Genomic DNA, 15,992 nt, shown 5'->3' with positions numbered 1-15,992 from the left:
ATAGATTTTGTTTTGTAGGTGTAATAGGTTTTAATTTTCAAGCACCTGTATCAATGTCATTTAATTATGCAATGAAATATTTTTTTTCTTTAAATTGTCAGTAATACTTAATTGTTCTTACGTAACAATTGTATTTAGTCTTACAACTTATGTCATCACCAAAAAGAGAAAAAAAATTAAGTTCAAATTACCATAAGTTTTGGCAATGAAAAAACATCGAATTTTTCAAATCCAGCTGTCATTCTCATGTAATTACATGACTTTAGCTGCTGGACAAGTCAAGTAGTTCATATTCTATCAGAAGCTCATGCTGTAGATATCATCAAAAGATAATTTCTTGTATCTGATTCTAACTGAATCGCTTTATCCACAAATGATCAGAGTCTGACCGTTCAACTCTAACCGATCATACATTAGCAAATTAAGATGAATACAACAATTCAAGCTGTTCAATAACTATCAAATAAACTGAAAAGCACAATATTCTATCAACGTCTGATTGACAAGAATGTATCCTCAAATGTCAATAGTCAATCAAATTTTAGAACCTAATAACCAAAGCGGTAAAAAGCAAACAAACATTAAATGAGTATTTAATTAATTGTACGAATTAAGATGGATACAACAATTCAAGTTGTTCAATAACTACCAAATAAAGTACCAAGCACAATATTCTATCAACATCCGATTGACAAGAATGTTTCCTCAAATTTCAATAGTCAATCAAATCTTAGAACCTAATAACCAAAGCGGTAAAAAGCAATAAAACATTAAATGAGTATTTAATGTATTGTACGATGAAGTGAGATTACATATGATCGTTGATAAAGTTTTTCGACCATTGAAGACTTCAAATATAGATATTTCAAATATAGATATGCAGGTTCAGAACTTCATAATCATGCAGAATTGATAACAAGACCAATATAATTTGTAACATACCAAATCTCAAGCACAGTAATTCTTTCTAAGATATCAAGATGTCCACTTAGCACACGCCTATTTATTCATATCATACCATCTAGGGTCAACTGTGTTACCCCCACCTATTCTAGTCGTTCAAAGCTAAGCATTGAAAAATTTGTTCTCTTCGAACTAAGGGTTCTTAGAAGAAAAAATAACATATGAATTGTTATTTTCGAACATCCACAACATCTTGTCCATTTAAATTGTGAATTTACTTTAGTTTTCATTTATCCAACTGTTGTGTTGATTGATTTCTTGTATTGAATATATCTTTTACAAATCACTAATCTAACCAAATCGTTTCCAAAAAAAAAAAAATTTAGTGGCCTAGTTAAATATAAATGTTCAAGAAACAGTATTAACAGCTAATAACTGTTAAAACTAGCTCTAGTTTTAAAAATTAAAAATTAAAAATTTATTCACTGCTTTAAATTCTATTTCGATCCCTACAAAGACACTTCATACACCCATCTTGTACTTGTACTCCGGGGAATATGCTTAATATTATTTGCATATCATTTTTTACGAATATCTCCAATATTTATATAAAAAATGAAATATATAAAGTATTAAATGAAATAGAGAAAATATTTTAAATTTTGCAACTATATAATTCAGAAAAATAACTAGTTAAATATTATCTTGGTACCTAGAATACAACAATATATTATTACAAAAAGAAAGAAAAAATCTTTTTAAGTCCGAATTTTCTCCTAGCATCTCTGATTAATACCCAAATTACGAAATTTAATAAAAATATAAACAAGTGTGAAACACCCAACAAAGGGAAGCACCCCAAAAATCTTTAAGCACACTGCAACAACTTTAATACAACAAATGGTACAATAAATAACCAGTGAAGAACGAACTATGTAGCCTATAATGCAATTGCGAAAAAAAATTTCTGTACATACCTTAGCTCCAACGGTCCCCCATTGATAGAGTCCATTGATAGAGATAAAGAGAACATAAATGACAGCTAATTTACTCCAACACTGCAACGTCATGCTCAACTTTCCAATAGTTAGAATCGCTAAATTCCTTCATCACTGCACCGTCACTGTCTGAATCCTCCTTTTCGGTTTTCTTCGAAACAGTGTTTCTTTTCATTGGCCCAGCTTCTCCTATGATACCTTCCTTTAGAGCGCGTTCCATTGCCTTCTCTGTGCCCTCTAATTCCACGCCCACAAATTCAACATCCTCTTCAAACAACGAGGGTACAGCAGCACCTTTGTTGCTTGAATCAGATTTAGATGAGCTATCACTGGAATCTATGGAAGTAGATGTTGTCCCGTTTGATATGGAGCCGTCACTAGAAGATGGAGGTACAGGGGTAGAGCTCGCCTTTGCTGAATTTGAAAGATTGTTGTTAATATCGGTCGGTTCATCAAATGGATTCACACTGGATCCACTAACTTGAAAATCTAATGTTTCACCCCATGACACCCATTCGGGTATAGGTCTATCTTCTCCAAATGGGTCGTCACTGTCTGGATTCCCGAAGGGAAAGAAATCCAAGTCACCAGGGGTAATGCTGTTCTTGGTTTCAGCAAATGACTCGTTTCCCTTGTTACTGATGGCATTGAATCCATAGAAGACTTTTGCATTGGGACTAGATGAGCCATTGGCAGAAATTTTGCTCTCCAACTCATCATCCTCCCCAACTACTACCTCATCATCACTACTGCTGTTGCTGTTTGATGTTCCTTTCAGGTTACTATCGTCCATCCTGTCAGATGACGGTGATGGGCTCATACTTACGTCTCCATTTCTATCATCATCTTGGAATGAAAACCAGTTGGAATTTGTGAACAAGCTGCTGCAAACGAGAAATAAGCAAGGTCGTACAGAAATGAGTCATGAAAATGGTCAGCCACAAAGGACACAAAAGTAGGCTCAAATGGAAAAACCCCTGCTCGTTATTTCTTGTGCATCTGATTTTTTTTTTTTTCTAAATTTGCTGACAAAAGCCAACGAAACTCACCTGCCTTGCTCATTACCCAACCTTAGGGATGAAATCACGACTTCAGCAGATTCATCATCAAAGTAGACGTCCTAAAATTTCATCAAATTTAAAAATCTCGCATAAGAACCATCAATTCAGAAGGGAATGGCAAATGAAAAAACTAATCACCCGTAGGTACTCTTTCGTAATTGATAACACTCTGATTGGCAAGAAGCCCATTGTTTTCATTTGTACCAAGTAATAATAGTGAAGGAAACGTGGCTATGTGCATTACCTCATCATCACGATCAAGAGATCCATAACCCTGCAATCAAGAGATGAAAACAATAAATTATATCTCAACTAATTACATATTCGGCTTCAAAGAAAATTAGCAGCAACAATAAAACAGCTTTTCTTCTCTCATATGTTTACCTCAGCATCATCATCATACATGGTGTATCTAAATGCTTGGCTCAAATTATTTGCCAGAGCTGCAACATCATAATCCCTATCATGAACGTCTTCTTCATCACTATCCCCGTTCCTGTTGTGCAATGCAGTGGGTCGCCTGCAGTGGAGAGGGAAGATCCATCATTTTAAGGAACTATAGCCGAGTAGAGCAGGAAATACCTTGGTACACAAAGATACAGCGATTTTTGCACGAGAATTAACAGCTTTGCTTTCTGAACAATCCAAATAACACACACAGAAAGTCATACCCACAAGCCCATCGATAAACATTCTCAATCATATTGCGCTCCTGTAAGCCAGTGGAATGCCACTCGTTCCACTCACTATTTTCCTGAAGAATGATATCGAGTTTGCATGAGAAAAGACACGAGTAAAATAAATTGATTCTGTGGCAGAAAAATTAGCATGAACATCATTATAATCTAAAATTACACCCAGAGACCCACCTGAAGATGCATTTGAATTCGAGTATCATTGCTTCCCAACTGAACTAATTTATTTGATATCCTTGTTAGGTGTCCAAAGTATCCTGCCTTAGGAGCCTGTCTTCCAGATGCTGGCACAGTTGGCTGCATTGAGTAGAAAAAAGCCAATCAGAGACCCCAATAGGTCTAAACTCAAAATCTGTAATCTACCAGAATCTGACAAGGGCATTTATACTTCACAGTTATCGACATGCAATTGTTTCCGAGGCATAAATCTGTGGTATCAACTTTCTTACCATCAAAGCAAAAGGCAACCACATCTCTTCTACAGAAAAGGGAGAAGCCTAACACAAGCTACATGAACTGAAAACTTCAATAATTTCCAACTAAAAATACCTGACTAAGATCACCAGAAAGGACGGGACTTTTCTCAGTTTGAAGAATTTTTTCAACCAAATGACACTCTAGGAGAAGATGATCACGGATGACATCATCTTTACTGTCCAAGCAAGAATATACTATGCTCTCCACGTGGTGATGCAAAGCATTGTTGTATGGATATCTGCAGCAGACAAAATAATTTAGAAACACCATCTGAACTCATGGGTTCGGCCTGCAAGTTCGATTGAAGAAGAATGTGGAGCACTTGTTCATAGCAACCAAGAGCGTGTAATTCAAAAGGCGAAGTACTAGAGTAATGAAATTTACTCAAAAAAGAGATTGAGGACTCTCTCAATAGTTCCTGAGTTGACCAATTCTTTCTCTGCCACCACGTTGCCAGTTTTAAGAAGTACCGCTATGAATTCAACAATCTACAATCAGGTACCACAACAACAGAAAATGTAAAATAACCAGTTAAGAAATTTCACACGCGTATATTTATGAATCAATGGAACTGTCCATGGCTCTCTCTATATCCCGCACCAACTAACAAACCATTTTGAGGGCTTTGGGAAAAACAAATCACCACAATAACGTGTCAATGAACCTTTAGACGATGTTTTCCAAGAGGAGGTCTCAGTTCACCATATGTTGTTGGTAACATCTTTTCATCCGATGAGACATTCAAAAGAATAAGCAACTCCCCTGAACAAAATATTTAGATGCTTATTACATCTGTGGTCAGCCAATTACAATAATGTGACACTTAAATCCAAATTTCACAAGATAAAGAGTAATATCAGCAGTTGATATCTGGCCATTTGTAGAGTTCAAAAAATTCTCTTAGCTTCCAAAATATGCACATTCCAAGATCATGAACGAAGTAGCAGCACAGTAAAACAAAAAAAAGATCCATAAAGGAAAATTTCAGCTTCATCCACCCATGTCCATCCATGCGAATTTTAGACTCGACTTTATTCTTACCAAAATACTTTTCACGAGTCACACAGCTATCACCTCACCTCTACACTAATCCATTTGTATTCCCATATCCAATTCCAACATAAATTTTAAAACCAAGAACAATTTTTTTTATGAAAGTTTTTTTTCCTTGAGGTTAGAGGATGAAATCCAGAGAGTTGATCATAAGTATCCGCAAAAGGCCCGTCGGCATATATAGTAAACTAACCAAGTTTTGGAAGCATTGCAGCAACAGTATCCGGGTTAACATTTGTTGTTGATTCATACGTGTGTTTACTTCTGAAAGCATACATCGCTGGTGAAGGAATCGATTTCTTCGGATCCAACAATGAAATACAGACAGATAGCGAGTGAACAAGTAAAGATTTTGATTGTGAGTCTTCAAGCGCATGGGCAAAGATCCTCTCAACAAAACTGCAAAGCAAAAAGGCTAGTAACTCAAACACATCATATCAGTTATAAGCACACGACAAAAACATGAACCTAGAGTTGGAAGACTACCTTGGACTGGATAGTTTGGTGAACAGAGGTGATGATGCATTTCTGGTTATAGCACATAAAGTTTCTGCTGCATTAGCATGCACTTCAGGAGAACTCTGAAGGTATAAGAAATAATCCAAGATTCAGATACATAACAAAGCCACTACATGAAGTGAATCAGAAAAATATAATCCAATAGGCTGTCCAAATAAAATAACCTCTAAATACCCAAAGTTCTTCCTTCATCTATGTCATAAAAATAATTTAGTGATGAATGTTCAATGAGTTTGTACGCACATTACAGACAATGAACTCAAATCTGAATACAACCACATGGCAGCTACATTGAAACAATTCAAACAAAAATTAAAGAATTAATGCGTATGATGAGCAAATTCAGGAGAACACAGCAGTACCATAAATGTGCACAAAGAGTTGAAGAATGAAACAAAATACCTTGGACTCTTAAGGTAATATAATATGAAATATCAGTGAAATATAAAGTGGAATTATGTGAAGAGTGGATCAATTGTCAGCCAATTAATAGTCAAAAACCATACAACTCAATGAATTGATAAGCTTGCCCAACCAACAGTAAGTTCCCCATCATGACAACAATAGCTGTTTTAACTCACCAGAATATTCAGTTTATCCACAATCATTTCTAATAAATTGCTACTCGTCAGCCACTGCATCACATCAAAAGAATTGGGATATAGTTGATCGTCCGCACCTACAAGTCGTACCAAAACCTGATAGTAAAAGGCAAATTGGGAGAGAATATTACAACCAAAACTCAAAAACAAATTGATACGAAAAGATTAAATCCAACAAACTGCTTGATCCAAAGATAGCAACATATACATGCACCCAACCTCCATGATGGATGTGATACCAATCAAATCGACCAGCTGCACAAACACTTCTTGGTGAACCTGTAAGACATCAACATCAGACACAACATAGACTAGGGCAGAAAATATTTTGTTTGTAAAGGTCAAGAAAAAACAAATCCAAGCAGCACATCGTCCAACAAATTTTTAGAAATACGTGCAGGTTTCTCATGTTAATAGATAAAGTTTAAGCAATAAAGAAATACTTGCCTCAAGCTTCTGAATACTCGTCAGAGCAGTCAATTCTAAACGTGATCTAGACTTTTGGCACTTTTGTCCTTTGTTTAAAAAAGATTTATCGCAAAAGGGTAAATAATCACGAATTTATGAACTCTTTTAAAACCTTTTTTGCATAAATGAAGAGAAAGAAAGTGGTGCAAACCAGGCACTAGTGGAGATAAATTTTACCCAACTTGCTATTTAACTACCCCACAAGGGTGATGGCAAACACAAAGATCAAGTAATATATCATATAATTTCATAAATTACCAGTTAGAAGGCGAAAAAAATCGATAGGCTTAATTTTTAGCACTTTTAAGCAGCTGCAACAAAACTTAGTGGGAAGCACATTGATTACCCATTCAGAAGGATAAAGAACTTATAAGGTCGTAAGAATTACATAAAGCAGCACATTACAAAAAAAATCAAATTAAAAATTTCCTTCCATCGTCTCTAAAACAAGACAAGGAGAAGAAAGATGGCAGGAGATGCATTCAGTGATTTCCTATTTAAACTTGAATTGCAATATCTTGTACATAATCAAAGAGATTCCACTTAAGTCACCTTGAAGTGATTCATGAGGGGAATAGTTTTCCGCAACATGAGGCACACTACAACCTGCCAAAATACCAGAAGTTAAATCAAACAAGTTATGCCATAATTCCAATTAATTAACACTGAGTAAAAGATAATGAATTCATTGCAAAGCAATCACTCTGTACTTTGCTAAAATATCCAGCCAACAATGCACTGTGAGGACGGCTTGGTTCCAGGAAAGAAAAGAGTAAATCCATGAGCTGAAACAAGATAAAAAAGTTTATTGAACCATAAATGGGCAAGGTGAACCAAGATTTCCCGTATAGTTTTCTATGCTACCTCTTAGATAGGATAATCTCACCTCATCTTCCTCCACCAGTGTCTTCAAGATGACATCAATTTCACATGTAAAAATTTCACAGGCAATGAAAGGAAACCTACAATACAAAACCATATTTTGAGCCAAAAAGAAGTCTTCCTCAAGCAACAACACGATGCGATAGACTTTCTTGTACCTATCATTATAACTTTCTAACAAACAGCCATTGGAATAAGGGTCTAGACACATGTATACGCACACTAAAGCACACAGATTGACATTTGAATAATAATTATCCTTCCTAGTTCTTTAAATTGGCATACTTGAAAGTCCGCCTGCTGTCTGCATCCTCCGCGGGCTCCTCTACAATAAATCGCAGCATCTGTTCAACCTGAGCCCGATCTCTCAAACTGAAACCAAGGAACTTTTAATTTCATACATGGAATCAACGCCTTCATGATATTCAAGTAAAATTGAATATGTGCATTAGTTGTTTATAATACATGTGATCAACAGAAACATGCAGATGCAGTAGACGAAATGGCATACAAATTTATTAGGCGGCTGTTTAATGCTTTGCATTCTTGAATTATCTCTTCTACGTCCAAAAGGTCTTCCAATGTAAAATTTTCTTTGTCCAGCACTGACTCAACCTGAAGTAATAGAATATGTTAGAACATCATCAATGAAAAGCACAAAAGCAAGTTACAAACAAACAGAACAAATAACTAAAAGGACCATATTTACGCAGTGAAGGATTGATGAACCAAGATAAATGACTTAATCATTTGGTAATCTTTATGGCGTTCATTCCAACCTTATTACCAAGCCATGCTATCAAATTATATTATAAGATCAGAAATAAACTCAACATTCAGTTAAAATTCATAACCACCACAGTTGTCAATCGCGCGTAGCGCAAAGGTTGCATGTGGCTATAGCGCATAGCGAATAGCGTAGCAAAGGTTTTTTGAAAGTAAAGCGCCACAAGTATATAAATATATAATATATAGCATATGCTAACATCAATTCAATTGTTCATGCTTAAATAATAAAATATATAAGTTCAAAGCATAAAAAATCTCAATTCTAAAACTAAAAAAAACATAATATAAAATTCTTCTTCATCTTCTTCATTTGAAATTGCATAGCGCTCTTCACTTTCTTCATCAAAGTCGAATTCATCCTCCTCATCTATAAGATTAAGTGTAGACTAGTAGATGTTCCTATTGAACTTTTCCCTGTACACTTAGATGTGGCCACCTTCGAGCTTCTGTAGGCGTAGACGTGGCCTTCGAGCTTCTTGTAGGTGTAGATGTTCCTATTTACCGGCGACGACGTGAGTTAAGTCCGGCGGCTGACAGCCCGATTTCCGGCGAGCCACGAGCAAGAAAAGAGGAGAAGCATTGGAGAATGCTACGATTTACGTAAGGGTTGATTGTGATTGGAAGAAATGGAGAATATTGAATTAGATTAGAATAAGAAGCGTTGATTTCATATATTATTGGGCCCAAAAAAATTGTGCAAAATGGGCCTAAAAAAACTCTGCATTATTTATAAAAATGTCCTGCAACTTTTCTTTCCTATAGCGACGCCTAATCGCCTCAAACGCTATAGCTTTGATAGTGACGATAGCGCTCGCCACCTCAAAGTGTAGTTCGCGTAGCGCCCTGTAACCACGGGGCTTTGCTTCGCCTCGCTACGCGCAATAGCGAGCGCCAGACCAAAAGTTGACACAAACCTAGTCAATATCTTGATTAAACTAGGTAGGCTCTAGAACATGTAAAACTTAGGTAAACTGAGTAGTCAGTTATAAAATATTTCTTCTACAGATAGGGTATAATCTGGTGTTAAAATACCCTGACATTGTATAAATCTTTTCCCCAATGCTTCCGCTGTTTCAGTTCCTGTCAATGCTTTTGTGTTCTCTATTTATTACCATTGTATTTCAAATTGGAAAAATGCCAGAAAAAGATTAGCCATAACCACATGTCTTGCTGATGACATCTACTCAAAACTTTTTATCGAATATTTAGTATTTTATAAATTTGGTCGAGTACATATCACATCAACTTAATATTAATATATTTTCTCGGAAACCTCGAAGTTAAGGTGCTTAGTTGTAACTGATTAGAAAATTTATTTTTAAAATAAAAATAATTGATATGTTAATTTTCAAATATATTTACAAATTCATAAAATTACATAAAAATACACAAATATTCAAAAAATGTGTTTAAAAAGTGTATATGCATACACACATAATTCAGTATATATATCAAATAGAATATTTAAATACTTAAAACTATAATTATGATATTTTATTTAACATCGCACTAGTCCATTTTAACTTAGAAACAGTGCCAAGGCTAGGAATGCCCCACATGCATTCTTGCCTATAATAGGCGTCTTTAGGTTGAATTTTACCAGATTTATGCTAAGAAACTCGCGGGCATAGTGTGAGGAAATATAAACAGAAAATATGGGGAATGTAGGGGGCAATTAAGGAAAAATAGCTACAAATAATAAAAAATTCTAGAGAAACTCCAGAAAATCTTCACTTCACCCAGAAACAAATTAATCAAGGAGCTGCACAAAATTCTTTAAAACCAAAACCGTGAAAAACATAAACACCAAAATGCGGTTTGCAGGTGCTAAGTTGAGGATTTTTTTCTTAACTTTATAAACTATAAAGTCATAGTTTGAATATGAAGATTGTTAAACAATATCGTAATACATGTGTCAGTACGCCACCAGTTAGCAAAGACTCTGGCTAGGTAACATGGACACCTTGAATTTTGTTTTTTTGAAGTATCAGACAAGGATACAGATACAACACGCGGATATGGTTGACCAGTTGGATACGTTTTGGACACGGCGAGGACATGCCATGGATACGGCTTGGATACATTTTTCGGATACGTTTTGGGCAAAATTGCAAATATTTAAAAGTTTTAGGGGTTAATTGAAAAAATTTGAAATTTCTGAGGACTAATTGGAAAATAATTTAAAAGAAATTGGGCTTTGGCTTTGGGCTTTTAAATCCCTAAATAAATTCTAATCATCTTCATTCGACGCAACAGAGAGATCGGCTCTCAATTCTCATCGTCTCTTCACACACTTTGCATCTCGCCTCCCTTTCCGTCATATTCGCCACCGCCGCCGCCGCTTATTGATTTATATATATTTTAATAATTGTCGTATCTTAGTCGTATTGTGTCTCATAATTTCAAAATTTGACGTGTCACTGTATCCGTATCATATTCGATACGATACCCGTATCTATGCAACATAGGACTCTAGAAATGATTATTTCTGGTAGCCAAAAGATAACTCAACCATTTGGTATTGATCGGTTGGGAATTTTAAAAAGTGTTGCACACAAAAGTCATAGATCATGATAAAACACATACTCGGGAAAAAATTCGGCCATATGCGCCACCCATAATGCCATTTACATATTCTGGAAAATTTCCCATGGATTTAAGACATTCTGGAAAATTTTCATAATTTTTAGATATGCAATTTTTTGCTATGAATTTTTAAATATGGTGTTACGCAAGGGGATACAATTTATAATAGAGATGGCTTTAAAATGATCAAACGTACTTTCATTATGATAAACCACAAAATATTATGTAAGGTATTGAAAGCACGGAGAAAGTAAGTTCCCAAGGCAAGAAATAAGACGATTTTTTTAAAAAACCCCTTCGACATTTAACCTGAAGATTATAATCACATCGCTTTATTGACTTGCACATGTGCATATTTGGATTTTGGATCGGATCTCTATTAATTGTATCTCCGTACTATATTATCTTTACAAATTAGAGCACTATCCTAGTATCGTGTCCACTGATGTATCAATTCCGGATGATTTTTTCCTGGTACTAATCTCATCTCCGCTGCTCATCCCATCACATTGATCACATCTCAATTTATTTTCTCATTGAATTTTCATTCTCCACATAAATCCCAAAGAATAAAAACTGTAATAACTGGCACTAAAGTGAATGACTGAACAAATAAGGTAATTGATTGACATGGAGACTGGAAAACGAACTTCAATCTAAAAATTAAGTCCACTGGACAACGAGAAACAATCGAACTGTCTAGATACATGGTTTATCCTAACTAGACTTCGGTCTGAAAAGTGAGTTCACCTTGACTCAAATGAATGATCGACCGTGCATGTTCTAATTGACAAATGGGAAGTGGTATGCCGAAAAATCAGGTGGGAGCCATCTTTTTAGCTTTAGCCACAATCAACCACTTCACCCCAGAAACTTTCACCATCAACCTTTGTCAATGATCATTTACGGAGATTTTTTATATTACTCTGTCATGCCGTACTAACAGTTATAACATTTCTTAAATATTTATTGATGTTTACTTTAACCCAATATATTGATCATTACTAAGACATATTAGACTTGACCATTTTTCTTTGATCTATTATAATTTTCAGAACAAGGATTATTGATTTGGATCAAGTGGAGGAATTATCTTAAGGATGTCACAATATTTTGTTTGATTGCAAGATTTATATTTGATCAGTTTGGTTTGTAATGAATGAAAACACTTCAACTGATGAAATATTTTTATTTTACAAGATTGTTGTGTGTATTGCCTGTGAAACTTCAGAAAGGGACTCCAAGCATCGTTCCACATTTTCTATCCGTATGAATTTTGAATATGTTGGTATTATCTCTAAGTTAAGATAAATTTATTATTTGGGTTTTTATACTGTGATCCGTTTTTGACAAGTTGCACCAATGGCAACAACAGTTTGTGCCCCAGACAGTGTTTGGCAGTTATATGAATGATTTATAAGTCACACTTGAATCTTGCTCACAACTGAACAAGCCATGGTCAATAGAAGTGCAACAAATTCAGTAACTATATAGCACCATGTATATTAAATTATCAAGAATAGAAGTCATTCATGTGGTATCCGAGCACTAAAAACTAAAACTCCAGAAAACCAGGAATGTGTTATACAATAAAGGTAGATAGACTGCGCTCAAAAAATGATGGTCACACTTGGCAAGTAAGAGGTGAATTAATCATCGCTAACTAGAATGATAAATAACAGCGATAAGAGCTAAAGAATATTATTTGGAAATTCTCAATCAATTCCCCTTCTATATCAAGGATAGAGACGCACATTACAAAAGAATTAGAAAAGGAAGGAAAAGTTTGCCTTGTCCCATGATTCAAGACCACGTGAATTTGAGTTCAATTGTAAACATATTCTTTGACGCTCTACCAAGTGCTACAATTCAAAAGATTAAAAGAGATCCAGAATATCATTGTTGCTTGATGCTAATTGTTATCAAAATCCCTTGTCCAGCCAGTCTATTACATAATGCGATAGAGAAGGGGAAAAATATGTAGTACTTCCTTTTGGACTAAAATTTTGCAATTCAGCAAAATCCGATTACAGAAATTGCCAGGTAGAAAAAAATGCCAGCGAAAATCTGCAGTCTCCGAAGCCAAAACATATAATTAAGTAAATTAATTGATTGCGAATACTTAACATGTGTTAAAAAAGCCATAGCCATTCTCAATAGCAAATTCAGGTTACACTTCCAGCTACCCGAAACCACAGAGAAATGATACAATACCATATAAAGTTCATTAACGCTAAATTTTCAAAGTCCATAATTGACATCCCATCAAAAAAGATATCAACAAAAATAAAAATATCAACTCATTTAACTTACAGGAGAAGAAGCAGACAGAGCTGTGAGCTTCCAAAACATGTTGTCACTCGGCGAGAGTTCAGATACAAAAATGTGTGCGTATCCGCGGAGAGAAAAGAAAAGTACACGACAAAGATAAACAGGGAGCTCAATAGATCCGAAAATCCTGAATTTGAATCTAACAAGCGGGACACCACGGAAGCAGATGGGTATTTAGGCCAAGAAATTGGAGCTAGGTGGAGAGAAAAACCCTAATTTTCGAAGATCTAAAGAGAAGGGAGCAAGCGGCCAAAGATTTAATTAAATTTTACTTATTTTGGCAATTAAAGATCGCTCAAAATTTCTCACATTATTTAATTTAAATTTAAATATTAAAAACAAAATATTCATCGATATGTTTCTCTCAGCCATCCACTAACAAATTCAAAATTATCTGAAAATTGTAAAATATTCATTTTTCTCACATTATTTTAATTTAAATTTAAATATTTAAAACAAAATCTTCATCGGTATGTTTCTCTTCAATTATTGAGCCATCCTCTTACTAATTCAAAATTTTTGAAATTTGTATCTTATTTATTTTTCTCATATTATTTAATTTACTTTAATTTAAATATTTAAAAAATTGATCAGTTGATCATACAACAGAAAAATTCAAAAATAATTTGAAAATTAAACAAAGAATTCGAAAATTTTGAAAATTAAACAAAGAATTCGAAATCCGACAAATGGCCGCCTATTTTATGACATTTTGTATTCTATGGAATTAGTCCAATACAGAAAAAAATTATTAAATGTTTTCTGATCAACAACAAAATCATATTCTCACAAACGACGTTTTGTATTCTATGCAGTGAGTCCAATATAGAAAAAAATTATTAAATGTTTTCTTGTAATACCCTTGTCCCACATCTTAAAAATGAAAGATTTAAAATGAGTTTATAATGGCTTACAATGGACTTCTATAGCAACTTGGATTAATCATTTTCGTAAAGCGAGGACGAATACGAAGTAGTTGCTATAGGGGCCCATTGTGCAGTCACGCAGCCGCGGGCCCGGGCTCGGGACGTGACAGAATGGTATCAGAGCCGGTCACCGGCATGGAACACCGAGAAATAAGTTCTATGCGGGGCAAAGTGCTACGTGCATGGGAGCCACCTCTTGAACCTGCGGGGCAAAGTGCTACATGACGGGAGCCACCTCTTGAACCTGTAGGAGCCACCTCTAGATTCTCGGCGCTGGTGGATCGAGGAGTCAGGCCACGACGAGGACGTCGCGTTCTGAAGGAGAGGTGATTGTGATACCCTTGTCCCACATCTTAAAAATGAAAGATTTAAAATGAGTTTATAATGGCTTACAATGGACTTTTATAGCAACTTGGATTAATCATTTTCGTAAAGCGATGACGAATACGAAGTAGTTGCTATAGGGGGCCACATTGTGCAGTCACGCAGCCGCAGACCCGGGCTCGGGACGCGACATTTCTGATCAACAACAAAATCATATTCTCACAAACTTGTCTACAACAAGCACTTACAGATTCAAAATTGTTTCTCCACAAGAACCAACAAAAAATCAGTTTTTTTCTTATAGTGTAAGGTTTTCATCCAACCATGCTACCAATTTTCAGTTTAGTCAAAGCAATTGCACCAACAAAAAGAGATTGTGCAATCAAACTCCATGGTACGATGCTACCAGTTACCTGCATTTGAAGAAAAATGAATTTTTTATTATAAAGATGTAAGTTTTTATAAATCTACTTATTTTATTGTAAAATACTTTTAACGTTTTGTTTTCAATTTCTCTAGGGTTGAAGGATTCATGGCAATGTAAAGAATCTAGAATTGATTGAGAGGGTGAAATCAATACTCAAAGAAGAGAATTTATCTACAACAAAAACTGTAATAGTTGCTGATAATTACATGAAATATAAAACAACATCCAACAAGTACAGAATTAATTTAGTTGGAAGAACTAAAGTTTCTCAAATATTTGATGAAACTTTTTTTGTCATATATGATATATGAGTTTCCTGGTTTGAAGAATTCAGAAGTGATAGACGAAACAACATTTTTGGGTAAGTAAGATTTTAATTTATTTTTAAAAAATTCCTTTCAATATTATTTTATAATTCTTTCTGTTTTCTAACTATAAAAATGATTTATTTTGTTTTTCTTTAACCGGTCGTGTACTTTGAAATATTTTGATGATATGTTTGACTATATATTCATCATTATGTCCATGAAAACAATATCTCTATCATATCGTATATTAGGATTGTTTCCTTCTATTCAAATTGCTGAAACTTGCTCAGTTGTTGGTGAATTGTAATATCGTTGATCGACACCCACATTCTGACGAATATGTAGATTTATTTTTTCAATGCAAGAAAATTTATTTATCCTCGGGAACAATTCCGAATAAGGGTTATTTCTCATGACTGTCATAGTAATTTGGGCATTTTCCATTACATTCATTCTATTATTTAGTTTATCCTGAATATACCAGAAATATAATTGGAAATGAGAAGGTCCAACTTCATTAGGCACTACAGACAGATTGTTCTAAAATAATTTGGCTTAAGGTTCTAAAAGTGTAAACCCCTTGGACAAGTAATTATTGGTAATGATTGTGAAACTTCCACTACTCGTCTTCTTAACTTGTACT

General features: G+C 34.7%; 1 protein-coding gene across 2 annotated transcripts; it reads right to left on the bottom strand.

The window, feature by feature from the left end:
* Window positions 1–1,554: 1,554 nt before the first annotated feature.
* Window positions 1,555–13,640, bottom strand: LOC142555118 (uncharacterized). 2 transcript variants are annotated; one of them, XM_075665792.1, is made up of 19 exons: window positions 13,347–13,640; window positions 8,170–8,273; window positions 7,944–8,030; window positions 7,663–7,738; window positions 7,487–7,561; window positions 7,329–7,382; window positions 6,528–6,587; window positions 6,288–6,404; window positions 5,674–5,768; window positions 5,381–5,586; window positions 4,799–4,896; window positions 4,519–4,622; window positions 4,207–4,372; window positions 3,832–3,954; window positions 3,634–3,716; window positions 3,347–3,482; window positions 3,207–3,236; window positions 2,951–3,021; window positions 1,555–2,785 (listed from the first exon to the last, which is right to left on the bottom strand). In XM_075665792.1, the coding sequence occupies exons 1-19, from the start codon at window positions 13,383–13,385 to the stop codon at window positions 1,951–1,953; spliced, it is 2,559 nt and encodes an 852-aa protein (XP_075521907.1). In that variant the 5' UTR covers window positions 13,386–13,640; the 3' UTR covers window positions 1,555–1,950. The 2 variants fall into 2 exon arrangements, with proteins under 2 accessions (XP_075521907.1, XP_075521909.1); XM_075665794.1 differs by having other exon boundaries at window positions 1,555–2,782.
* Between the last annotated feature and the right edge of the window lie 2,352 nt (window positions 13,641–15,992).

This window comes from Primulina tabacum, chromosome 9, assembly GCF_025594145.1.
Source record: "Primulina tabacum isolate GXHZ01 chromosome 9, ASM2559414v2, whole genome shotgun sequence".
NCBI lineage: Eukaryota > Viridiplantae > Streptophyta > Magnoliopsida > Lamiales > Gesneriaceae > Primulina > Primulina tabacum.
The sequence above is the reverse complement of the archived record's forward strand: the minus strand, read 5'-3'. Positions and strand labels throughout refer to the sequence as shown.